Source organism: Sprattus sprattus (assembly GCF_963457725.1).
Source record: "Sprattus sprattus genome assembly, chromosome: 5".
In the NCBI taxonomy this organism is placed as follows: Eukaryota; Metazoa; Chordata; class Actinopteri; order Clupeiformes; family Clupeidae; genus Sprattus; species Sprattus sprattus.
Genome location: NC_137924.1, coordinates 21,719,595 through 21,743,567, shown reverse-complemented (window position 1 = coordinate 21,743,567; position 23,973 = coordinate 21,719,595). Strand labels below are relative to the sequence as shown.

Here is a 23,973-nt window from a genome sequence, read left to right as displayed (position 1 = left end):
GGTACAGTACTCTATGGTAAATGACTGTAACATAGTCAGTAGTGCAACACATCCCAGAATAGTTTAATATGTCATGGAATGCTGTGGTATCGTAAAGCAATCAGACATATATTATCATATAGTATAGCAGAGTATATTAAGTGAATGTTGGTATATGCCACCGACCACAGGCCACTGACATCATGTTCAGTGAAGAGTTCTGAAGAGATGTAAGTAAACTTTAGGTTTGTCAATATTGTAGCGTGCTGGGGTGTTCCCAGCATGCATCTAGTGCTGTGTATTCGTTGTTGTTGATAAAACTGTTATTGTTCTTTTTCCCTTGTTTTCCTTTTGTGACTAGTGGAAGTGCATGTGTATTGCTCATCATTTAGCCTGCATATTGCATCAGTTGATTTGTGTATTAGGTTAACATCTCTGGCACACCGTTAATGTGTCTGTCATGGTGTACAATGTCCTTTTCCTCCCTACCTTGTCTGTAAATGGGATTTTGAGTTTAACTGTTGAGGTTGCTTTATAATATACATTTTGCTGCCTAAAATAGCTACATCTGTGTAGTCACTCTGAGAGGAAACCAGGACACTATAGTAATTTTCTAAATACATTTAAATTTGAATTGTAAGTGATATATGAAGTTTCTTTCTGATACATTCATGTGTGTTTCTCTGTAATAAGCTATAAAAAGATAACAAATCCTATACATTTGAGGATAATTTAGTTTGTTAACAAATGTTCCATATCCAGTTATATAGTTTATTAGAGGGATGGCTTGATATGAAGGTATGACAATTGAATCATGTGAATAAATCTTCAAAACACACTTCTGGGCATGATCCTAATGTGCAGACCACTTTTAGAAGGCCAAGTCTGCCCTCTTGTGGTCATGGGCATGACACTGGATTACACAAAGAGTAGAACAGTCGCCCAGCCAGGACGCACAGGAATCGTTACCTTTACATGACTTGGTAGACCATAAGAACATAGACGAAACATAGCCCATTTATACAAATCATTTTATTTATCGACTTACTGACAATATGGAAATGGGTAGTGATAACAGAGTGGGAGGGGGAAAAAAACTGTTTTGGTGTGGTTAGTCAAGGCACTTAAGGGACCAACGTCTGAGAATTGTAATGATCTCTCACGTGACTCATCAGAGAGTTCAGCCTGTCATACGATAACAAGCGAGGCCAAACACGCAGACCCAGAAATAGTGACAGTCGAGGCAGTAGCAAAAACACAAAATTAGGTCAGCGAGACGTTTGGTGACAGAAGGGAAAATACTACAAAACAGCCTGGTCATTGGGTTACCACTGACTTCAATATTCTATACCTTTGAAGTGGAATGGAACATACACTGGATGTAAAAATGTGCTACTATTTCTATTATATGGCTTTTTTGTCTTAAATGAGCAGGTTTAGTGAGAGGTGATACAATGCAGATCCGCCTAGGCAGCTATGTGTCTACCTACACTAACTGGCTAACGAGCTGCAATTACAATTATAAACACAGGTTTGTAATTATGTGTTGAGAGCTATGGACTTCCATTAGGCATTCTTCGCATAGTCAAGTATTATCAGTGTAACAACCGGGCGTAGGTTTACATACATAAGTGTGTATCTCTCTTTGGCATAGTACTTTGGATGACTTCAGAGTCCAACACTGGAAAAACAGGGAGAGTAGGTAGCAATGGGCTGTGGCTATAAACATTTTGAAAGTGACAGTTACTGTTGCAACATTAAACACAACAGAGACCCTCTGGAGCCGTGGGAGTAACACACACCTATGGCTACCAGCTACACACATAAACACACACTCAGACACACACACAAGGCCACGGGAGACCAGCAACATGCCCTATCACCCTGCCAAACACGAGCGTGTGTACATTTTGCACAAACATTTAGCACATAGGAGAAAACAATGACAGCCAGTCACACCCTATGCACGCACACACACACACACACACACACACACACACACACACACACACACACACACACACACACACACACACACACACACACACACACACACACACACACACACACACACACACGCACACACACGCACACACACGCACACACACACACACACACACACACACACACACACACACACACACTACACACACACACACTTATACACAAACACAAACAGGCCGTGTGTTCTGAAAAACATGTTTTGTTGGCACCCCTACTCTCTCTTCCCAGCATGGCCCAGCACTGAGCCAAACAGGTGAGGCTGTAGACATGATGGCCGGCAAGCACCGCGCATGCACCCAACAGCACACAGAGCCGAACGATAGCTGCTGATTCACTACCACCACCACCACCAACCAGTCTGTAGGGGACAGGGTCGGGGACGGGGACGGGGATGTGGAAGACTAAAAGGGGGTTGAAGGGGGGAGACATTCCATCCACCATTCACCTATTGCTTATAAATCCCACTTGGTCTCAATATAAGTTCAAGATGTTTTATAAATAAAAATACACACAAATTATTGCAATTACCTGAATAGAATACAGTGGCATGGTGTTAAGTACTAAAGAAGCAGTATATTTACAACAAAGCGTAGACGTTCACTCTGTACTAGTGCTGGCGACCAACAAACTATATCTTATGGTGAAAATGGAAAGAAATTGCTCAACTTCCGTTACCAAAACCGGCTACATATGTTTAAAAATATGACAAAAAAAACAGACAATACAAAAGATTGAGAAAAAAGCAACACAATACCTGTTGGTGAAATTTTAAGTGGCATGACGTTATTTTTTCTTTTTTTTAAGAAAAACAAAACTAAAGAATGCACTAGTTTGCAAAGTGAGATAAAGGCTAACTATGCTCATCAATAGCACCTGACTCGACTCTGGACTCCTCTGAGTGGCCCGTTTAACATTGGGGGGTGGACTCAGTGCAGACGTAAAGGGGCTCCACTCTAAAGGACGCGACTGTCGTGGGCGGCAATGTTAGTTAGAATGTTCTGTATTGAGCAGAGGAGGCGAGGGGGAAGAAGGAGACCAGCTGGTTATATATATATCGTTTTTTCTTCTTGTCCTGACGAGGAGAGGAGATGCACTGTGCCGTGCCTCCGTTTTGTTCTCTTTCCTTTTGATCTGTCCATCCCCTTGTGAAGGAAGAAGAATAGCACCATCCTGTCTGTGAGTGTACTTGTGTGTGTGTGTGTGTGTGTGTGTGTGAGTGATGACTCTTATCTTGTAAGAACTAAAACCATATGTCGACCAAAAGGAAATAAAAGCCCAGGGGACGGAGGGACGGTGGACAGCACTTTTCACGTTGACGCCAGGAGTTTATGTTCTCTTCATGCACACCTGACACCTGCTGATGTGCGTGCGCAGATCTCCTGCCTTCAGGGTCGCAGGGTTGGGTTTCCTGCAATGACAAACAGACACACACACACACACATCAAAAACACATCATGCCATCTCCTTCTACCCATTCAGCACTGATTCATTCAGGAATATTATTTCTGATAATAATTCTGGTTTCGGCCGTGGACAAAGAAATAACAAAGCACATCATTATTGATGCCAAATTAAACGCTATACATGTGTCAGCATCGACACCACAACCACACATAAATATAATACTTTTAATGTAAACTAAGAAAACACGACTACGTTATCATCTAAACCATAGAAAGGCACACCAAATATATATCATAGATATCAACCAGCTGTTAAGAGCATGCTTAATGCATGCATGCTCAATTCAGTTGAGACTTGTTATTTAGTGTCTGCTATGTGTGAGAGTTATGAGTGAGGGCACAAGCGCAGCCCCTTGCATCACCAGACACACACTGACAGCAGCAGGTGACTTGTGTGTGAACTGGTAGCATACAGTTTAGTAAGACAAAGCAGTGATCATTATGCCATTATCTGTAAAAGAAAAAAATCTAAACATTAACCTGGTATAGTGTCTGAAGTAAAGGCAATTGTACAAAACATGTTAAGTATGCGTACTCTGGCCATGATGAAGGCTAGGATATTTCTCTCATATTAGTAGGCATAGATGATGAATGTGTGGGTAGTTGGATGGACAGACAAGTGATTACTCTGAATGCCATATGGAACCCAGACAAGCGAAAAACAAGTAACACAAAAACGCAATTTGTGGTAGTAAATACGTTTACAGTAAAACATAAACAATATTGAAACCCACAGAGAGAGAAACAAAGAAAGAGAGAGAGAGAGGGAGAGAGAGAGAGAGAGAGAGAGTGAGAGAGAGAGAGAGAGAGAGAGATTGTGATTGAGGAAAAGAGAAAGAGAAAAATGGAACGGGAGCTAGCACGAGAATGGGCCTAGACTTACTCAAACATGTCCTCGTCCTCGATGGTGGCGAGCCAGAAGCTGTAGGAGTTGCTGTAATAGTTGCAGGACCCTCGGCCATGGCACTCCATGAAGGTGGCGGAGCGGAACTCCTCTAAACACGAACCAGGAGAGGCCAGAGCCTGACCCGATCCCTCAGCTCCTGAGCTGGTGTGCTGCAGAGAGAGAGAGAGCGTGAGAAGAAGAGAGGGAGGAAGAGAGATTAACAATGGCAAAGTGAGTGGGAAGCAGAATAGGAGCGTATGAGTGTGTGGGTGGAAATGTGTGTATGAGAGAGAGAAGTACACAAATAGATAGAAAAAGAGAGAACAATAGAGAGAGAGAGATAATAGAAGCACGAATGGAGTTATGAACACTACATCATCATGACTAAATCACCATGACTATCACAGCTGTGCACTTTAAAAACACTCTTTTTCAAAGTTGTTTTTGTCCTTGTTGATCCAGTCTTAGAAGTGGGTTGTGTGTATCGTTCTTGAGGAGTTTTCCATGTGTGACATAATTGAGGAGTCTAGCACAGATCCTAGCTTGTCCTGCTGTAGTACTTTACCATGCAGTGATAAGACTGAGTCTAAGACTGAAGCTGACCCCAGATCAGGACAGGAGAGGACAATTCAGGACAGTTCAGGAGATGAGGTGTCTTACCATGACAAAGGAGTAGCCAATCCACAGCGAGTCCCAGCCTGACGGGCAGGAAGGAATCATGATGGTCTGACTGTGCACAGCGATTACCATGGCAGGAGCTTCACACACCGCACATCTGTTAACACACACACACACACAAACACACACACACACACACACACACACACACACACACACACACACACACACACACACACACACACACACACACACACACACACAGAGTTATCATAGAGATCACTTGATCCCATAATCAAGTTAAATTAAATTAAATCTGATTGGATGTCTGGTTGGTCTCTGATTGGATAGCAACCAGCAGGTCTCCTTTATTTTTATCTAATGACACACACTTAAACTAGATCTGGTGAAACCATCGCTGTAAATCATTTATTTGCCCCCACCTTGCCCATTCTCTTTGTGTACTAGTACACCTGATTGGACACCTGTATTTGACACAGTAAACGACGATGTACCGGACACACACTCTCTCTTTCTCTCCCTCACACACACACACACACACACACACACACACACACACACACACACACACACACACACACACACACACACACACCTGCTGATGAAGGGCTTGATGTTCTGTCCGGTGACTGGGGCCATACTCATGGGCATGGGCTCCGGAGAGGTCAGCCAGAAGGAGTAGTCGTTCCGAGAGGCAAAGTTGCAGACGTTGTTGATGTTGCAGAAGAGGAAAGGCATGGGGCTGAACTTCCTCAGGCAACTCCCAGCAGTACCTGTGGGGGGCAGCATAGAGAGCTCAGTCAGCAGGAAGAGGCTTGACCTTCAAATACAGTAACAAGATGCTACAAGCACACACAGACACACTGGTAGGTGCTAAAGATCAAATGGACTTTTCGGATGAATGTCTGTCTGAAAAAAAAGTCCTTTTGAAGCTGAAGAGGGCATATACATACACAAGTACTTACATCCATATTACATTTGTCAGACTATTTGATTTTAACTGTTTGAATCCATCCATACTCATATCCTCCTATATCCTATATCACACATCTACATTCACTTATTCAGTTCAGTTGAATTCTCCTCCTCCTTTGTTCACATCTCCAATCAGGTAGACCTACCCAAGTCCTGTCCATGGGATCTCTCATTGCCTTGGATGTAGAGCAGGGAGTAGCCGTCGAAGATCATGGTTGTGCCGTATGGACACTGGGGGATCTCCACCGATTGGCTGTGACGCGTCACCAGGAAGCCATGGTTCATTGACGAGGGGCCAGGGGGGCCGACCTGACCAGGTACGCCATCGGGACCCGGGGGTCCGGGTAATCCTCTGGGTCCTATAGAAAGAGAGTACAAATGCAGTCATTAAAGTGTCCCTGTATCAATTCAGTGTACCTGATAGTACATCACATTTTTGTGAAGGCAGTGGCTTGGCTTCATAGTCCATCTTTCAACTGTATTCTTTCCCTTTCCCTCTCTCCCTCTCCATTTCTAGCCCTCACATCATCTCTCTTCTTCTGTTCTCTTCCTCTTTGTTTACTGGGACCTGGTAATGGTCATTCATTATGCATCATTATTATATTGCTACTCAGAATGTTGCAAAAAGTTACACTGAATTGAATGGGCCATCTAATAGTTTGGAGGTCTGATATTTCTTTATAATGACCACAGCAAAAAAATAATGGCCGCTGCCATTGGCAGTGGGTTTTTATGCTTCTAATTTGCGTAAGGAATTTTTTTTTCTCAGCGGAAGTCACATAACAAAATTTTAAAACTTAAATATATATTTTGGGGGAATGTCTTTGTCGTTTTGGCAAGTAACAATATCATAAGCAGGATAATGTAAAGTTCACCTATGGTGGGAGGCTTCAGGATTTCTCAGACAAGTTCATGTCATAGGTTGTGTGCGTGTGTGTGTGTGTGTGTGTGTGTGTGTGCGTGTGCGCGTGTGCGCGTGTGCGTGTGAGTGCGCGTGTGCCTCACCTGTGAGTCCATTTTGACCACGCTCTCCTTTGGCTCCTGCATGGCCATTATACCCAGGTGTCCCCTCATCACCTTTAACACCCTGTTGTCCAGTAACACCTTGTGAACACATAAGAATATGGATCAAAAGAGAGCACAGTAGGAAGACAGCACATCAGATGTAGAACATGAAAAATACAGAAATAGACATTTTCACAATTTATTTAGTATTCCAGTGACATCCCACTGGTGTTGAGATTAGGACTCTTTCGGAATACGATGTGTCAGCAATATATGACGATAACAACATGTGATAAACTCACTGTTGTTGGTGCAGTAGTGCTGAGGTGGAGAGATATTTAAGAGAATAATGAATAAGGCAGCTAGGAAATGGCTAGTTAGAAATTGGAGTTACCCAAGACCAGCTTGGTGAAGGAGTTACATTTGCTAAGACTAGCCTGGAGATGACTTTATCTCAGTCCAAAGATCCAGCAATCAAGTCAAGAACAATGCTCCAATGGTGAAACCAGGGATGAAGTGGAATCCAGAACCTCAGTCAGTGGGTGGGTGAAGACAGAAGCTGCAAGTTGACTCATTGATACATTCTGTTTGGTTGTAAAACTAGCTTGACCCAGGCTCATTACCCGTGGAGATATAATCAGGTTTTAAAATGATTGGTGTGTTTGTTTCAGAATAAACGGGTTGAGGTTAACTCTTTGTCTGTAGAATATTTTTGAGCGAGAGGGGCAGAAACAGTACTGACAACGCAGGATTTTGTTTTTGCTGGCTGATGTCAGAAGGCAATCTCAAGTTCCACAGTGTATTGTTGTGACTGCTATCATATGAGACCTGGCATAGTGTTGTGTGCGACAATACCCCCAACCCCTTCCCTCACCCTAACGTCCACCCCTGTTTTTAGATTTAAAATGTTTTCCTGTGTATGACTGAAAAATAATCCGTGTTAATCTGTATGAATGACTCACCGTGTAGTCCCTTTGGTCCTGGGTACCCTTGAGGTCCAGCAGGTCCTTGGCCTCCTGGTAGGCCTATGAGTCCAATGTCTCCTTTAATGAATGTGTGAGGGCCAGGAGGTCCCGGGGGTCCATCCTTACCTGGTAACAAAGTTGGTAGGGCATTATATGAAATAAAATGCTGAGGATGTGAGAGCCTAAAGAGCTCCATGGTGTTAGTGTATGTGTTTGTGTGTGTGTGTGTGTGTGTGTGTGTGTATGCGCGCGCGTGTGTGTGTGTGTATGCGCGCGCGCGCGCGTGTGTGTGTGTGTGTGTGTGTGTGTGTGTGTGTGTGTGTGTGTGTGTGTAGCATGATATGTGTGTGTGTGGATATGGTGACAGGCTGTCCATGTGAACTCTGTGAACAGTGATGTGACTGGGCAGGGGTTCCTTGTGCTCTACCTTTCAGACCAGGGAATCCTCTGTCTCCAGTCTCTCCTAACAGACCACCGCTACCAGGTTCGCCCTTGAGGCCTGTGGGAAAAGCCAAATGAAAGTCAATCAAACTGTTGTCCCAACAACCATCTGTGCCCCTGTATAAGAAACAGAAGGATGACCCATTCGTCCAGTTTCTGGTCTGAGAGTGAGCAACTAGGGTATGATCTACATGTAAGATGAACTATACACTTGTCTGTTTTGTATCTAAACAATAGTACATATTTGGGAGAGCACCTGCTGGTATGCGTCAAGACTCACCTGTGAAGCCAGGGAAGCCCTGAATGCCCATCTCTCCTTTAATTCCACCGTAACCTGGGAGACCAGGCTCACCCTAAAACACAGAGATTTAGATGAGAAATGAGAATATTCTGAACATGGACATGTAAAAATGACAAGGACAATGTTTAAATCAATTTCAGAGTTCATATGGTGATAACAAGTGGGCTGTCACACACCTGCAATCAAACAGTTACATGCTGTGTGGTAAAACGTAGTGTTGACAAGATAATTAGGCTGCATTTCAACTAAACAGTAATATGTGGTGAAGTTAGTGGCATTTGCTCAATTCAATTCAATTCAAGTTTATTTATATAGCGCCAAAACAATAAAATTGGCTCAGAGTTCAAGTCAAACGTACAGGAATTCCTGGTGGACCTTTGTCTCCCTTGTAGCCCTGGGTTCCTTGTGGTCCTGTGAATCCCTGATCTCCCTTATCTCCCCTGGAGCCAACAGTGCCAGGAACACCCGGCGGACCTGGGGCACCAACAACACCTGCGAGCAAACCAATTTATTAAGTGCAAATAAAATGCTTCTCTTTTCTCTAGGGGGGCTTGTGAGGTTTAATATCCAAGGAAAATGTTTTTGCCCACAACTAAAAACAAATAGGTATTCCATCTAAAGCACCTTTAGAATCATGAAAGCTGTAGCAGTAGAGATCATCATTTTTTTAAATTCAGCTTGGTTCAGCTCCTAACAATACTTCATACTACAAAAATCCAATTAAATGAGCAGTATTGTTTTAAAGGTCAAGGACACCTAAGTTCTGTCATCGAAACATAGAAACAAGGCACCAGAAATCAACATACATAACAACATAGGAACCATGACCTTTGACATTCAGCTGCTCACCGTATTCTCCTGGTACCCCAGAGGTTCCTTTGTCTCCTTTGGGCCCTTCCATAGAGGATCCAGGTAGGCCCCTGTCTCCTGGCTGTCCTGGTTTCCCTGTGTCACCTGCAAGTCCTTTATCACCTTTGATGCCTGGGACTCCAGACATGCCAGGTGTTCCTGGAAATCCAGGGCTGCCTACGTCACCTGTGGAAAGAGAAAGAGAGAAATAATGAGGAATAGGGGTTAGGATGCAAAGGAGGAACACTACAGCACATATGAACTATGACAGAATCTCAGTCTCAGGCTCCACATTAACTTCAGAATTGGTTGCCAAGAACCAGCCATTGCCTTTTGGTTGCCAAATCGACCTTAATGGTTACCATAATTGCCTTTATTTTGAGTTGTGTGTGTGTGTATGTGTGTCACAATAATAATTAAACCAATTAGTCTTTGAATACAAAAAGACTTTTCCTTTTGCATTAAATTACATAGTTATCTAGCTGACATTACAGTCTCCTCAATTTAACTTGTACAAATAAAATAAGAAAAGGTGGAAACAAAAAGGGTTCAAATACATAAGCTTAACTTAGCAGATAATTAGTCCATATTAACACACCCTATCAACTGCCGACTGTTATGATAGCTGGGCTATACCATCTTTTAGTGTATGTCTATAATCATAGCCCTTGCCATCTTTAAGCATGTGTCTTGCGGTCATGGAAATAAGATTTAGCCTTTTACATAAATAGAACTGTAAGTTTTTGCATTTACGATATCATGTTTCTATCTTGCAAAATGTCATTTAATTGTGTTTATTTGTGAGTCAACCACTACTCTTAATTAATGTCAATATTAATTAAAAAAAGGGTGTAATCTTCAGGCCTAGGTCTGATGCATGTAGTGTTCATAATCAATTAGTTATGAGAACACTAAATAGTATTTTAGGTTCATAATTTATAATTGTTTACTATGTGTGCCATACAAAAAAAAACAGTAACATGGGTATTATTGAGTGTTATTGCAGTTGGTCATTGGGTAGGCCTACACTGGTGTCACTGCAGTCTCACCTTTGGGGCCAAATTCCCCGGGATGTCCTGGTTGGCCTTTGCCTGGAAAACCTGTGAAAAGATTTCAGAAAAAAAATACAGTCTCACCAAACCTCACTGGCAGCATTCGCTTCTCAGACAGTGTTTCTCAAGACAGGGTTTCATTCATGCATTTCAGAGTGAACAAAGTGATTTCAAAGGTTCAAATAATACAAGATGGCACGGGCAATTTCAAGCCATCTGAAGACCATACACATATTACTCCTTACCTGGCTCGCCTCTCTCTCCTGATGATCCTGGAAATCCATCCGTACCAGGTTGACCTTTGTCCCCTTTGCCCCCTGGGGGACCTTGCAAACCTGGGTCACCTAGGAGACAAAAGATATGATATGGTGATGGCACGTCATATTGGGAAGCATGCAAGGATGCTTTGTTCAGGTTTCTAGTTAATGAAATTCATATTCACATGCATTCATGGCGATAAACTGACACTTTATTCACAAAGTCTTGAGAATTGTCATATAAGCATCTTTCTGCAAAAACATAACCATGAGCTGAGTCCAGGTACCTGGTCGTCCTGAAAGGCCAGGTTCTCCAGGTGTCCCTGGCAACCCTCCAATACCCTTCTCTCCAGGTCGCCCGGGACTGCCTGCTCAAAGAAAAGGGGACATCTTTGATTGAAAGGCTAGCCAATCTGGATATTAAGTTGCTACATGTCCCTAAGGTTATTCCAGAGATGACATGATTTGATTAATACTGTAACTAAATGTATAACTAAAGGTGTTATGGTATGAATGGTATTTCTGTGAAGTGAGAGCTTGATAAAGAAGGCATGTACAAAATATAAGGAAGTTGGGGTGAATGACCTGGATAGCCAATTCGTCCTAGGTCTCCCTTTTCTCCAGGTGTTCCCGGCATTCCTGGTTGTCCCTCACCACCCTTCTGTCCTTTGCCACCAGGAGGGCCTTCTTGTCCTGGCAAGCCACTAGCACCCTTGAGGAAATGGCATTGGTTGGTTTTCAGTTTGGTAATGAATAGCTAATATCACAGTAGGAATTATACCATAAATAAAGGTCTTAAAGACTCTGACTACTGTATACATAGGGAAATAGAGGCCGGCAGACTCTTACCTTTTCTCCAGGTTGTCCAGGAACGCCTATGCCTGGCAACCCAGGTTCACCCGAATCACCTTTTGCCCCATCTGTTCCTTTAAAGCCATGGTGCCCAGGGGTACCAGTCACACCTTTGGCACCCTTTGGCCCAGACCCACCTGCACAGTGACACATATGCGCACGCACACACGCACACAGAAACACACACACACAAACACACACACGCACACACTCATACACACACACAAACACACACACACACATACACACACCAACAACAACATGTTTAGCTGAAACAAATGGATGGAGGAACCCTCAGGTACCTGGCGCAATGCAAAGTGAAGCTGACCTTTGTAAGAGACAGTAAATATGAATGGCAAAGAGCCATACCTGGCAATCCCATAGCTCCCATACCACCCTGTGGTCCAGGTTCTCCAGTTGATCCTGGCTCTCCAGGTACGCCAGAATCTCCTTTCTCACCTGAGTGCAAGAAAGAGTTGAGTCATTGAATGAAAACTCAGAAATGCATGCTATGTGAATGAATTGGCTTGGCTTCAAGGCTACCTTGGTTTCCAGGTAAACCAGGCTCTCCATCCTTTCCTGCAGGTCCAGGGTCCCCATGCACTCCTCGGTAGCCTTTCTCTCCAGATACACCAGGTCTACCTGTATGATACAGGATATGAACACTTGTTACTTAAATGAACTCAGTTCATTAGTCATGAGATATGTGTGTACAGGAGGGAGTGATGTGATGGATGTGTTCTGTGACACATCCAGACAGTGGAGGTACTGATGGAACTGTTTTATGGAATAGGCAAAGAGATACCTCTCTGTATATTTCTCAAGTTTAAAATAGCTTGCCAGTGTGGTTACTGGCTAATGTGTAATGTGGTTCTTTCCTAATCTTTTATTCCCAATTACCTTTGTCTCCGAGATCACCCTTCTCTCCCTTCATATGCTCCATTTCGTGCGTGGTAATGTTGCCTGGCGGACCCTCAAGACCTGGTTCTCCTGTCTGTCCTTGAGGCCCAGGCACACCAAAGTCTCCCCTGGGCCCAGAGTTCCCAGGATCACCTAACAGGAGAGGAATACATGGCAATTCTCAGAGGGCACAAGTTCTAGTAAAATCTATAACATACCTTCAGTGTTGCTTTGAAGCACGTTTTAAATGGAGAAATTGAATGCAATGCTATTGCAGTTGTCACACTAACCTCTTGGGCCAGGTGTGCCTGGACTGCCAGGTGTTCCCGGCTTCCCAGGTATCCCCGGTGTCCCGATCATTCCCATATCTCCTTTAATACCTGGAGATTATTGAATATGTAAACCATGGTCATTGCTGGCAGAAAGTCACTGAACTCTAGTTGAAAAAAAACCCACATTATTAAGTTTTAATCGTATCATTCTCCCCGGTCATAAAACTTACCTTGCTGCCCAGGGAAGCCATCTCGTCCAGAGAGACCAGGTCGCCCTGGTAACCCTTTTTGACCTGGCACTCCTGGGAAGCCAGAAGTCCCCTTCTCACCCTGGGGCCCTGGCATGTCCAGACCAGGCCCACCTGGGTAACCTTTCTCTCCTTTCTCACCGACTTGGCCTGTTCAAAAAACCAACGCATGACTAAGGGCGTCATGACACTTTAAGGGCGTCATGACACTTTAAGGGCGTCATGACACTTTAAGGGCTTTGCATCTCTGAGAATGTGTTGACAGGTGAAACAGTGATGTGGTGTGTAGCATGTTGCTCACCATATGTTCCAGGATCCCCAGGAGGTCCCATAGGACCAGGTGTACCAGGTTCTCCAAATCCTGGAGGTCCGGGTGGTCCCTCAGTACCTTGTTGACCTTGGGGTCCAGCATCACCTTAAAAATCAAAATTTTAGAACATCAATTATTTGATAAGAGAGGGTGCCAGTGCTGAAATAATCCATGTGAATTGCTGAATTCAATTCATAGTTATCCTTGTGTACCTTTGATTCCTTGTGTCCCGGGTAGCCCAGTTCGCCCTTCAGTGCCTGGGATACCTGGTTGGCCCATGCTTCCCTTCAGCCCTTGAAACCCTGCAATTCCTGGTTGACCCATCGATCCTTTAGGCCCTGGAAGACCCCGTCCTGGCTCACCCTGAATGGCAAAGATTTCATCCAAGGATTTTTTTTTCATTCTTTAATGTTATAGCCTTGTGATTCGTTTTCTTAATGTAATGACTGTTAAGTACGTGTTCTGATTTGAAAGTAGAGTAGGACAGATCTCCACATAGTAACGAAACCTTACATTCTTGAATGGACATACATATACACAAATACATATTAACAGATTTTCATACCTTTGACCCACCAAACCCTGGTAATCCTGGTTTTCCATCCCGTCCTGGACGACCAGATTCTCCTGGAATTCCTGGTGCTCCTGGTGTTCCCGAATATCCTAAGACAAATTAAATCCAATATATTTGGAATAACATTCAGAAAAAAACCTAAAAGTCTTCCAATCCCCCTGCAAACCCACCACTACAGCCATGTAAGGTATAGGATTTTAAATTGTATTCTCTGAATTTGAACAGATTTGCTTGATTGCTCTGATGGAATACATTTATCAGATGATTGATTCAGTTAGATCAGTTTATCTAAATCCACCTTCTAATGGTGTCCCCCATCAATGTGTATAGTATAAGTCTCTTTGAATTTGATGTCTAGCTGCTGTGTGTGTGTAACCTTGGTCCAACATGTAACTGACCTCACTAAAACTCAATTTTGTTAAGAACAAACTAGTGTCCAACAAGACCAGACTGCTAGAACACACATAACCTTTGACCTACCTTTAGGTCCTGGTGGACCAGGAAGTCCAATGCCAGGCATGCCAGGTTCGCCCTTCAGTCCTTGAAATCCTGGTATTCCCGGGGTACCTTGATCTCCTCTGTCACCTTTTGAGCACAAATAAAGTAATTCATGCATATACTAATACAAAATATGTACAGTATTTCAACCTATTTTAGAATACATTTTCCAACCAGTAAATGAGGATCAAATGAAAATAATGAATTTAAATAAATTGATTCATTTGCAAAGACACTAAAAGATAAACAATGACACTCAATGCCAGGCTAAATGCCAGGCTGATCTACAAAGATAACTTGAACTTACCTTGAATGCCAGGTCTACCGTCTCCACCTCGTGCTCCAGGTGTACCCTGTGGTCCAGGTGAGCTCACACCTTTTCCAGGATCACCTTTAGGACCTAAATTCATCCCACATCATTTTACCTTCATTATCTAGGCATTTAAAGTCCAATAGTGAAATAGGTATAGGTGTGGTGTTTCACTTACCTGGTACTCCAGGATTTCCTGGCACACCTGGTGACCCAGAGCTACCCTTCTCTCCCGCTAAACCTGGACGGCCATACCCTGGGACACCGGGAGGTCCTCGTTCTCCGGGGGGTCCCGACAGACCTTGATCACCATCTCGACCACGATCACCTTTAATTCCCACTTTGGCCTAGACATGGGGGATGGGCGGAAGGAACGTCAGACCTGAGTACTAAATGCATTACATCCTATAATGTTTTAGGGATACTTCGGTATTTGGCCCTTTGCCCTATTTTTAGATATTTTGGGGGCCAACCTTTTACCACAGACAGATCAAAATCGGTCCAGTATTCAGTTAGAATGATATAACCGACACCCGCACAACGGCTATACGATATACTCCAATGGTGCAAGTATCTGCGTCTAAGTAAACCCCTTTGATTTTGCTACTGCCTCAGAATGTTTTAAGAAGTGTCTGACAACATCCATACAGAAAAAGACCTCTGTCCGTTCACCTCAGTAAATGTAAAGAAACTGTAGAAAATCATTTCTGTTGCTGTTTCTCTACAGTTATTGAGTTAAATAGACACAGATCTATCTCTATAGGGATTATTTCCTTGGAGTCAGACTGCCAATCATGTAGTCAGGCTGTCTGAAGTCCTATGGCTCATAGGATTACATTTAAAGCCATTTTGCGGTTGCCATTTATAGCATTCAACACTGCACTGAACACATTCCATTGTTTGTTAAGTAAATGTCTGGCCCCAAAAAGATCTAAAAAATAGGGCCCAAGTTGAAAAATCCTAAAGTTTCCCTTTAGCAAGAAAGAGACTATGAAATCTGTCCTCCAGCTGTGGTATAATGCTGTACACATTATGTAATGTCTTTCATTTAATGTCAGTGTATGCTTTTAATCATGAAAGTTTACTCTTATCTTATACATGCCTGTGTATAAAAAAATGAGTATTCCTGCTATCGCTTACCGGCTCTCCTTTGGGCCCAGGTGAACCTGATGTTCCATCTCTTCCTGGATGCCCATCCAGACCAGGCAAACCTGTGCTGCCCTCACGGCCAGATAAGCCCTTATCGCCCTTCAGCCCAGGGGCCACGTAAATGTCCCCTGGAGAACCGATGGCACCTGGAGAACCCATCAAACCTGGGCTGCCCTCTAGTCCCTGCAGAGGAGAAGTCACAGTAGAGCATCAGCATCAAACTGACTCAAATATGGCTGGTTAGGGGTAAACATCAAAATACCAAATAACCAAATATCTCACGTACTGGGTCTCCCTGGCGACCAGGAGTTCCAGATAGACCTTTCTCTCCTTTACCACCAGCAGGGCCAGGATATCCTAAAAGGAACACACTGAGTAAGTCCTGTAGAAAGGCAAACTCTTACATCTGTCCTGTTACTGGAGGAAGATATATGATACCAAAACCTGAGCCACTCTGGTGTTCTTTGCTTTAGATTCTTTGCCTTACTCTTCAGAAATCAGACATAACCATGGGAAACGTAAATTCTTTAGCACATCGCTCTACCTTGGCTTCCTTTTGATCCAGAAGGACCTGGCGGTCCAGGAAGTTGAGTAGCAGAGCACTCATAACAGGTGTCTCCTCTGTCACCTGATTAACAAAGAGTATATCAGTCAGCGCTGGAAGGCTAGGAAGAGGCCACAGTAGGCACATACACTAAAATAGTGCAGTTTATTATGCTGTATGTAGATCTTACCTTTCTGTCCCACTTCTCCCTGAAGTCCTAGTTTCCCGGGAGGGCCAGGGAAACCACGTGGCACATCACAGATGCCACCTACAACATCACAAAAGAAAAAATCAATGTCCACACCTTTTTACCAAAAAAAAAACATATCTCAGAAGATTAAGAAAGCTCTAAACAACACTCTAAACTTTAGGTACAGACGGGTTTCTGTGTTATAACCTATGTTATAACCTATTACTTACTTATTACTTTCTACAAAAGGCTGCTCTTACTTAAAGGTCCAGGTGGACCGGCTGGGCCAACACCGCCATCTTGACCCTGCAGCCCAGGAAGTGACAATCCATCAGCGCCTCTATCTCCCTTCTGTCCAATCTCTCCAGGGAGACCCCTCTCCCCTTGGGGGCCCTCGACAAACCTGCCTGGAATGGGACAAGAGGCAGGGGCATAAAATTATAATTTCGATATACAGTGAGATTCTAAAGATCTTTATCATTTCATATTTAAATTGTGACTGACTAGAATTACATACACATGTTACATAGGCACTTAAGAACATCACAACATTCGTACAAATTTTGTTAAAGCAATATTGGTATATGTGATCAGTCCATTTTGATCATATGACGAATGGTCATTGTAACAGTGCTCAGTGACTGCTTAGGATAGCTTGCATGTCAGTGGTAATATTTAGGTGCTCTCATTTCTTCATGGAATGAATCAAAGCATCATCCTTACCAGGTAGTCCAGCATCTCCTTGTAGACCAGGGAATCCTGTAAGTTGAGCAGAAGAGCAATTCAGGACACCACTAAGCTACTACCATTAAAACAATTTGCAAACCAGGTTCTATGAAAACTAAAAGCCAAGCTTTGTTCTGGATTTTTTTTTAAAACAGTGTTGATGTGTAAACAAACACAAACCCACCTCTCTCTCCTTCCGGGCCAGGAAGGCCAGGCGGGCCAGTGGGACCAGGTGGGCCATCACCCTTTCCAAAACAAGAACAATCTCATAGTTAAATCAAGTGACAACTACACTTTACTACCATTTACAACTATGATCATGAACTAGGCATGATTTTGGTCACTCTTTATTCTGAGTTGATTTATAATATATGATCCTAAACCTTACATAAGATAAACTGGAAATACTTCTTACACAGCCCCTAACATCACAACATAGATAACCATGCACTGTGCTAACTAATAAATAATAACTAATATGTGTAATATGTATAGTATATAAGCTGATGACACTTTGGTTTCAAGAGCGCATTTATTGTGAGGATAATCTTTTTCAAACCAACTTCCTAGATTTTTTTGTGTTCTAATGGCAGTGAAATGACAAGTTGTGAGAAATTCACAACAGGGTATTCCACGGAGCTAAATGAACAAACTGGAAACCTGAACTCAACAAACAACAGATGATGGTATTCCATTCTATTCCATACTATACTAGTATCGAAATGGAATAGGTTCAATCAGTGTTAAAGGTAAATTAGTGAGAACAGGACTTGAGTTTACGTCAAGTAAAGCTGTCACCAAGTAGTTAAGCTTTAGATAGTGTTTTCACATGAAATCTAATAAATACTTATTCTGACAGAGAACCCATCTACAACTATAATGTTTGTATAATGTATAATGTAAATCATTAATCCCTCTGTCTGGAATGCCTGACAGTTCTGAACACCTAGTAGAAGTATGTATGGCACCAGGTTTAAGTGACACAGGTGTATCGATCTGTTTGCTAGTTATCAGTGATAAATCAACATGTCTTACAAATCCTGGGGGTCCTCTCTCTCCTTTCTCGCCCTGTAAACAAAAACACACAGAACGTCATGACAACAGTACCAGAAAGAACCAGATAAGCTAAAGTACATACCTCAGTTAAAACGCACAGTAAACAAGTGTTAACAAAGGTCACAGGTCAATTACCGGTATGCCATTTGATCCAGGGTTGCCAGAGAATCCTGACTCTCCCTAAAGAAATCAGAAAAAAATAATTTATGTGTTGAAACATTTTTTTACAAAACACTGAATTAGAAAATATTGTATTAGCAATTAGTGTTTCCTAGCATTATAGTATTTCCTTTAAGGTCATCCCAACTACAACATGTATTGTACCTTCAGTCCAGGGAAACCATCTTTTCCTGGTTTACCCTAAAAGGGAACAGAGAGGAGAACAACTGTAATCAAAACAAACCAATCAAATATATGTCCTAGGATACGGACTAATCTTCTTTAATCTATTAAAGAAGTTGGCTGTTTTGAAAGTCATTATGGAATAGATCACTTTTTTATTTTTTTGATTTAGCTAGCATACTGCAACATATCTTAATCACAGGAGGCCAATAATTCACCATAGAAGTTATGACAATGCTTTGCCAGACCTCCAGGGATAACAAGCAAACAAAGCTGAATGCTATATAAACTTCCATGCCACTTTAAGAATTGTACTACTATGTCCATGCTAGTACACATACTTATTCATGTAACCCTCACCTTAAACCTAACCTCTAAGATGAATTACATCAGGGGGCAACATGTTCTAAAGAGTATTTTAAGTATGCAGCACATGAGGCAAATTTCAGGCAAAATAAAATGGTGAGCAAATGTGGTTTTACTTGTATCCATTTCAACTGGTTTGCATTTTGATATCCCTTGAAGTTATGATTTCAAGTGCAACTATTTTAAAAGCCATCAACAAAAAATACCACTTAGTTAGGTATTCTCGCCATGGCAGCATTACTTCACTGGGTGTGACATTTTGTTGAAGTTACATTTTGGATGTATTTCATTATGCCACAGGTAATACAGAGTTGCATGGTTATGGCTGTCCAAACTAAAATGACAGGAGGTACTTACTATGGGTCCAGGCGGTCCTTGTGCTCCTTTAACATCATTGGCATATGGGATACAAAAACCCTGCAGTGGAGAAGAGTTACAGGGTACACCTTTAAAACAGACATAACAAGGCCAAGGAGGATGCAGAATGCAGGTAGAGACCAAACATCAATCTGTAGTTGTTATTTATGGTGACATGTTCAAATTGACTGCACAATGCTGCCATCTGCTGGCAGGTAAAAAAGCTAACATATTGACACCCATCCTTTCCGCACATAAAACAAAGAAGACTGCTTACTTTGTCGCCTTTTTCTCCAAGAGCACCTCTGCCTCCCTAAACAAGTACAACACACACACACACAAAGAGTGAGAAGATAGAGAGAGCAAAGATATTCCAAAACAACTTCACATGAATTACTACCATCAAATGTACTCATCACACTTAGAGGTTCATTTTATACCCTTATGAAAGGCTGTGTAGAGTGTAGTTAAATGAGTAAGTGTAACTGTAGTAGATGAACAACACTGGTCGTGAGAGATGTTTGCTCTGGTTCATAAACGAGGGACAGATAAGTACCGGAGGTCCAGGGATGGTGATGGTAGTGGTGGACGTTTGCTCCTGTCCAGGCCCTGGTGGCCCAGGGGGGCCTCTAAGCCCCGTTTCACCCTGGGGAGAGAGGAAGGTCATGAGTATGTCTTCACCAGTCTATCGTTCTTGTTCTGTAATGTGCTGAGCTCTCAAGTCTTCTCACAAAAACATTTCATCAGAGGGCAATGCTCAATTCTGTATTTCACGCTGAGGGCATGGCCACACATTAGCCAATTAGAATGCTCAGGGTGCGATTTGCCGGGGGGGATGGTGGGGATTTACCCCCCCTCTGGTTTTTACATCCCCACCTCAGCTGGATGAATTTCATACATGGGGGGGGATAACCTTCAATTATTAAAAAAACAATGAAAAAACAGACAGGTTGTGACAGCGTTTTCTTACACTTGCTTACATCGCTGGCACTAACGTTCACCTTACCCGAACTGTCGGCATTCTCAGAATTCGCGAACGTCCCCATGAACATAAACACAACATTACAAACACGGAAATGAGCAAAGCCAGCTAATTAGGCTACTGTACAATGAATATGAAAATATTTGTTCACTGAATTAGCGAGTTCTGTCCAAAACAGTTGCGTTTCAGTTTCGGTTTCAGTATTTCAACGTGAATGAGAGGGAGCACAAGAACTGAGCGTCTAGCAGCGATTATCATATCATAGACATACGGTATATGATGCATGTATATGAAGAGAATTAGGCCTATGTATTGCTTGTTTTTTTTTTCATGATAAAAAAAAAAAAAAAAAAAACATCCCCCCCTCTGGTTTTTGGACAAATCGCACCCTGAGAATGCTCATACTATCATTGCCATTAATCATTTCATTTACATTCTTGCACCATGCACACAGTCCATACACAGGGTATTTTATATGAATACGGAAAACATAATTACCTTCTGTCCCTTCTCACTCTGGAAAGACAGCCTGTCACCCTGCATCAAGAGCAAAACGAAACAAACTTCACTGTAACAACATTCAGTGTTTTCACGTGGCAGTTAAAAGTGGACATGTAGAATGTTTGCAAATTCTGTGTACGTTCATCAATCCCTACCTGATCGCCCTTCGGGCCAGGTAGACCTGGGTAACCCTGCAATAGCATTTGGAAATTGGAGATATTACACAGGAGAAAATAGCAATGATTTCAGTTGAACTACCATTAATGGATATTATAGAAATAATTCCTTCAACATGCTCTACACAACACGACTTACTCTCTGTCCTGATGGACCTTGGGGCCCCTGTTGTCCTGGTGGGCCTGGAATTCCTTTGTATCCCTTTAGGAAAAACAATTCAACAAGTCATGTTACTCAGCACTGCCCCACTATAGAGTCCACTTTAAGGTACTCAACATAGCTAATTGACAATGATATGATGATCTAAATGTGATGATAATATTCATGATCATGATGGTGATGATGACCAAAGCTACCAAATGTTCACATGGAAGGATACTCACAGGCTGTCCTGAGGGTCCATGCCTTCCTGGTTCACCTTTCTGAGGGATGATACCACCAATGATACCGCCTGGGTCGCCCTGAGAGACAGAGAGGGAAATATTGTGTGTAGTTGCCCCACAGATTACAAACAAATGTGTGTTCGTATGTCGTCAGGCTCCCTGTAAAAAACCTGGAATAGGTAGGCTTTCTTACCTTCATTCCGAGTAGTCCTGGTATACCCTATGGAAGGAAAAGGTGCTGGATTATGTATTTTCACACACAAACTATAGCAACTATATGGCTGTTATGTAAATGGCTTGTTATATGATCTGAGATCTTACAGGAGGACCTTGGAGGCCTGCAACACCTGGGATTCCATGCAAACCGGGATCGCCCTGAAACCCAATGTCACAAAAAAGATCAGACAAATATGCTAGGCAAAAATATGTTGTTATGAAGCCACTAAAACATGTCTATGATCTATGATACATAAATGCATGTTTTGGAAAGTACAGCAAAGATGGGTATCTAGAATATCACAGGAAAGGATGAAAATGTCAACCTTTGTTCCGTTGCATCCTGGGATACCATGAGGCCCAGGGGGTCCATCCTGCCCTGGAATACCCTGCAGAGAACAAGGAAAACATCAGAGAATTTCACCAATATAAGCTATACGGCTTCACTAACATTATTAAGCAATCTTCAGTGAAATTACAATTTCATACAGTTAAAACATTCAATCACTAATACACTATCATACACTATAACATTAGAATATAATATATAATACACTAACACAGTATTATATGAATAATACTTACAGGTAATCCTGGGTTTCCGGGAAAACCTGGCAGTCCTGGAGGTCCCTGTAAGGCAGAAGGAATGAAAGATGTCATTCTGTCTAAACTGAATGTGTATGACTATAGGTGCTCCACTTAACCAGATAAGCTAAATGGTGTGAAAGACTTACACGTGTTCCTTTCATTCCAGTAGCTCCAGTCCCGCCATTATCGCCCTGTGAATCAAGAGAAAACGTAGGACTGTAAAGATAGGTTCTGTTTGAAAACAGGGTAAAATCCAATGAGTACTGGACAGGTCAAATGTTTGGCTAAGTTGATCTTACATGAGGTCCCATGGGCCCTGGAGGGCCTTCATGTCCTTGCATCCCAGGAAATCCCATGTTGCCTTGCAAGCCAGGAAGTCCCCTTTCACCCTAGTGAGTAAAGGAAAGGACAAATGTATGAGGACAGTGAGCTATACTTCAGACTGTGCATGAGGCAATTAAAATGGCCTTGAAACTTATCATTTTAATCACACTATATAGTTCGGTTAAATGGTCTTTCAAAGTTGAGTACAATTGTAAATGTTTAAAACCTTATATATTAGGTCAAGTAAATGTGGTTAAAGTAACACAATGCCTTTACACTGAATGCCATTCTCAGCTGTTCTATTTAAGGCTACCGCTAGGTGGAGCCACTGAACTGTTATATGTTAGCTCCTCTATCAACTACACGCAAGTCACCATTCAATATTATGAAGGGAAAAAATCTGCGGTCACATCCAGACATTTAACTCTATACATTCGGAATAAAAGAACATACTATGGAGCTAAAAAAGAGACTTTAAGTTTGGCATTGAAAGAAAAACTAAATCGGCATTGATTTAAGAAAGAAAAACAATAAACTAAACTGCAAAATAGAACATTGGCATTGAAACACTTATTCACTTACACAGATTAACTTTGGGCACTGAAAAGATGGTTTCATGGTTTTGATTTTAGCATGATGTGCCTGATTCTTTTTTTTTGTTTCTTCAAGACAGCCTTTTTTCAATGTCAGCTTACTGTCTCTGTTTTGGTGTGGAAGGGGTGGAGTTTGATGGGAGGGGCAAGAAAAATATGCTTTGCATTGATGCTGTGGGCAACGCATCTCTGAACAAGGGGCGTTCAATGAGCGTTGGTGAACAACATACTATATCATTGAACCAATCTGTTAAACCGTGCTGTATGTATTTGCATATTTATATATACGTAAACGTTGTGTATAAATGTATATATATACCTGTTTATAACATATATTTATAACATGCGTTCCACCACCTGTTTGCCTGTTTACACATAATATAAATCCTCCTTTGAAGTACTAATTGTGGTAAATGGTTCAGATGAATGAGCTATGGGTCCTTTGACAGATGGCATGACAGGATGTTATCACAGGATGGGTGAGGAGAGAGAGCTGTTGGTTGTGGCCCAGAGACACAGGCTTTATGGTCTTTGTGATTGGATGCTCTCACGCCCAAAGCATGTATGTGTTTGCGCTCCTGTGCTTGGCTTGGCACGGCTAAAAGCAGCAGCGGGCTGGCCAGCAGGGGTGCTTCTCTTCCTTCCCAGGCCAGCTCTATTGTTTTATCTCTCTCATTCTTTCCCCTTGCATTTCTCAGC

The 23,973-nt window shown here is 42.4% G+C and overlaps 1 protein-coding gene across 1 annotated transcript in view; it reads right to left on the bottom strand.

Moving 5' to 3' along the window:
* Nucleotides 1-996: 996 nt before the first annotated feature.
* Nucleotides 997-23,973, bottom strand: part of col4a1 (collagen, type IV, alpha 1) — a 49,468-nt gene continuing 26,491 nt past the window's right edge. The window contains exons 3-52 of the mRNA XM_080838888.1: nucleotides 22,657-22,746; nucleotides 22,504-22,548; nucleotides 22,355-22,399; nucleotides 22,096-22,158; nucleotides 21,875-21,928; nucleotides 21,747-21,773; nucleotides 21,554-21,631; nucleotides 21,309-21,371; nucleotides 21,149-21,184; nucleotides 20,991-21,029; nucleotides 20,067-20,156; nucleotides 19,788-19,823; nucleotides 19,511-19,570; nucleotides 18,770-18,805; nucleotides 18,581-18,625; nucleotides 18,425-18,457; nucleotides 17,574-17,634; nucleotides 17,387-17,422; nucleotides 16,924-17,070; nucleotides 16,664-16,741; nucleotides 16,474-16,557; nucleotides 16,216-16,286; nucleotides 15,921-16,112; nucleotides 14,959-15,127; nucleotides 14,778-14,870; nucleotides 14,453-14,557; nucleotides 13,964-14,061; nucleotides 13,611-13,761; nucleotides 13,390-13,503; nucleotides 13,071-13,238; nucleotides 12,859-12,948; nucleotides 12,569-12,721; nucleotides 12,212-12,310; nucleotides 12,038-12,127; nucleotides 11,666-11,805; nucleotides 11,402-11,528; nucleotides 11,104-11,184; nucleotides 10,805-10,903; nucleotides 10,557-10,607; nucleotides 9,508-9,693; nucleotides 9,017-9,150; nucleotides 8,638-8,710; nucleotides 8,344-8,415; nucleotides 7,914-8,042; nucleotides 6,952-7,050; nucleotides 6,093-6,305; nucleotides 5,567-5,744; nucleotides 4,993-5,107; nucleotides 4,330-4,502; nucleotides 997-3,391 (exon numbers count right to left, since the gene is read on the bottom strand). Of these exons, the coding sequence (XP_080695014.1) occupies nucleotides 3,310-3,391; nucleotides 4,330-4,502; nucleotides 4,993-5,107; nucleotides 5,567-5,744; nucleotides 6,093-6,305; nucleotides 6,952-7,050; nucleotides 7,914-8,042; nucleotides 8,344-8,415; nucleotides 8,638-8,710; nucleotides 9,017-9,150; nucleotides 9,508-9,693; nucleotides 10,557-10,607; nucleotides 10,805-10,903; nucleotides 11,104-11,184; nucleotides 11,402-11,528; nucleotides 11,666-11,805; nucleotides 12,038-12,127; nucleotides 12,212-12,310; nucleotides 12,569-12,721; nucleotides 12,859-12,948; nucleotides 13,071-13,238; nucleotides 13,390-13,503; nucleotides 13,611-13,761; nucleotides 13,964-14,061; nucleotides 14,453-14,557; nucleotides 14,778-14,870; nucleotides 14,959-15,127; nucleotides 15,921-16,112; nucleotides 16,216-16,286; nucleotides 16,474-16,557; nucleotides 16,664-16,741; nucleotides 16,924-17,070; nucleotides 17,387-17,422; nucleotides 17,574-17,634; nucleotides 18,425-18,457; nucleotides 18,581-18,625; nucleotides 18,770-18,805; nucleotides 19,511-19,570; nucleotides 19,788-19,823; nucleotides 20,067-20,156; nucleotides 20,991-21,029; nucleotides 21,149-21,184; nucleotides 21,309-21,371; nucleotides 21,554-21,631; nucleotides 21,747-21,773; nucleotides 21,875-21,928; nucleotides 22,096-22,158; nucleotides 22,355-22,399; nucleotides 22,504-22,548; nucleotides 22,657-22,746 (4,791 nt within the window). The 3' untranslated portion in view covers nucleotides 997-3,309. The remainder of the gene's footprint in view (nucleotides 3,392-4,329; nucleotides 4,503-4,992; nucleotides 5,108-5,566; nucleotides 5,745-6,092; nucleotides 6,306-6,951; nucleotides 7,051-7,913; nucleotides 8,043-8,343; nucleotides 8,416-8,637; nucleotides 8,711-9,016; nucleotides 9,151-9,507; nucleotides 9,694-10,556; nucleotides 10,608-10,804; nucleotides 10,904-11,103; nucleotides 11,185-11,401; nucleotides 11,529-11,665; nucleotides 11,806-12,037; nucleotides 12,128-12,211; nucleotides 12,311-12,568; nucleotides 12,722-12,858; nucleotides 12,949-13,070; nucleotides 13,239-13,389; nucleotides 13,504-13,610; nucleotides 13,762-13,963; nucleotides 14,062-14,452; nucleotides 14,558-14,777; nucleotides 14,871-14,958; nucleotides 15,128-15,920; nucleotides 16,113-16,215; nucleotides 16,287-16,473; nucleotides 16,558-16,663; nucleotides 16,742-16,923; nucleotides 17,071-17,386; nucleotides 17,423-17,573; nucleotides 17,635-18,424; nucleotides 18,458-18,580; nucleotides 18,626-18,769; nucleotides 18,806-19,510; nucleotides 19,571-19,787; nucleotides 19,824-20,066; nucleotides 20,157-20,990; nucleotides 21,030-21,148; nucleotides 21,185-21,308; nucleotides 21,372-21,553; nucleotides 21,632-21,746; nucleotides 21,774-21,874; nucleotides 21,929-22,095; nucleotides 22,159-22,354; nucleotides 22,400-22,503; nucleotides 22,549-22,656; nucleotides 22,747-23,973) is intronic.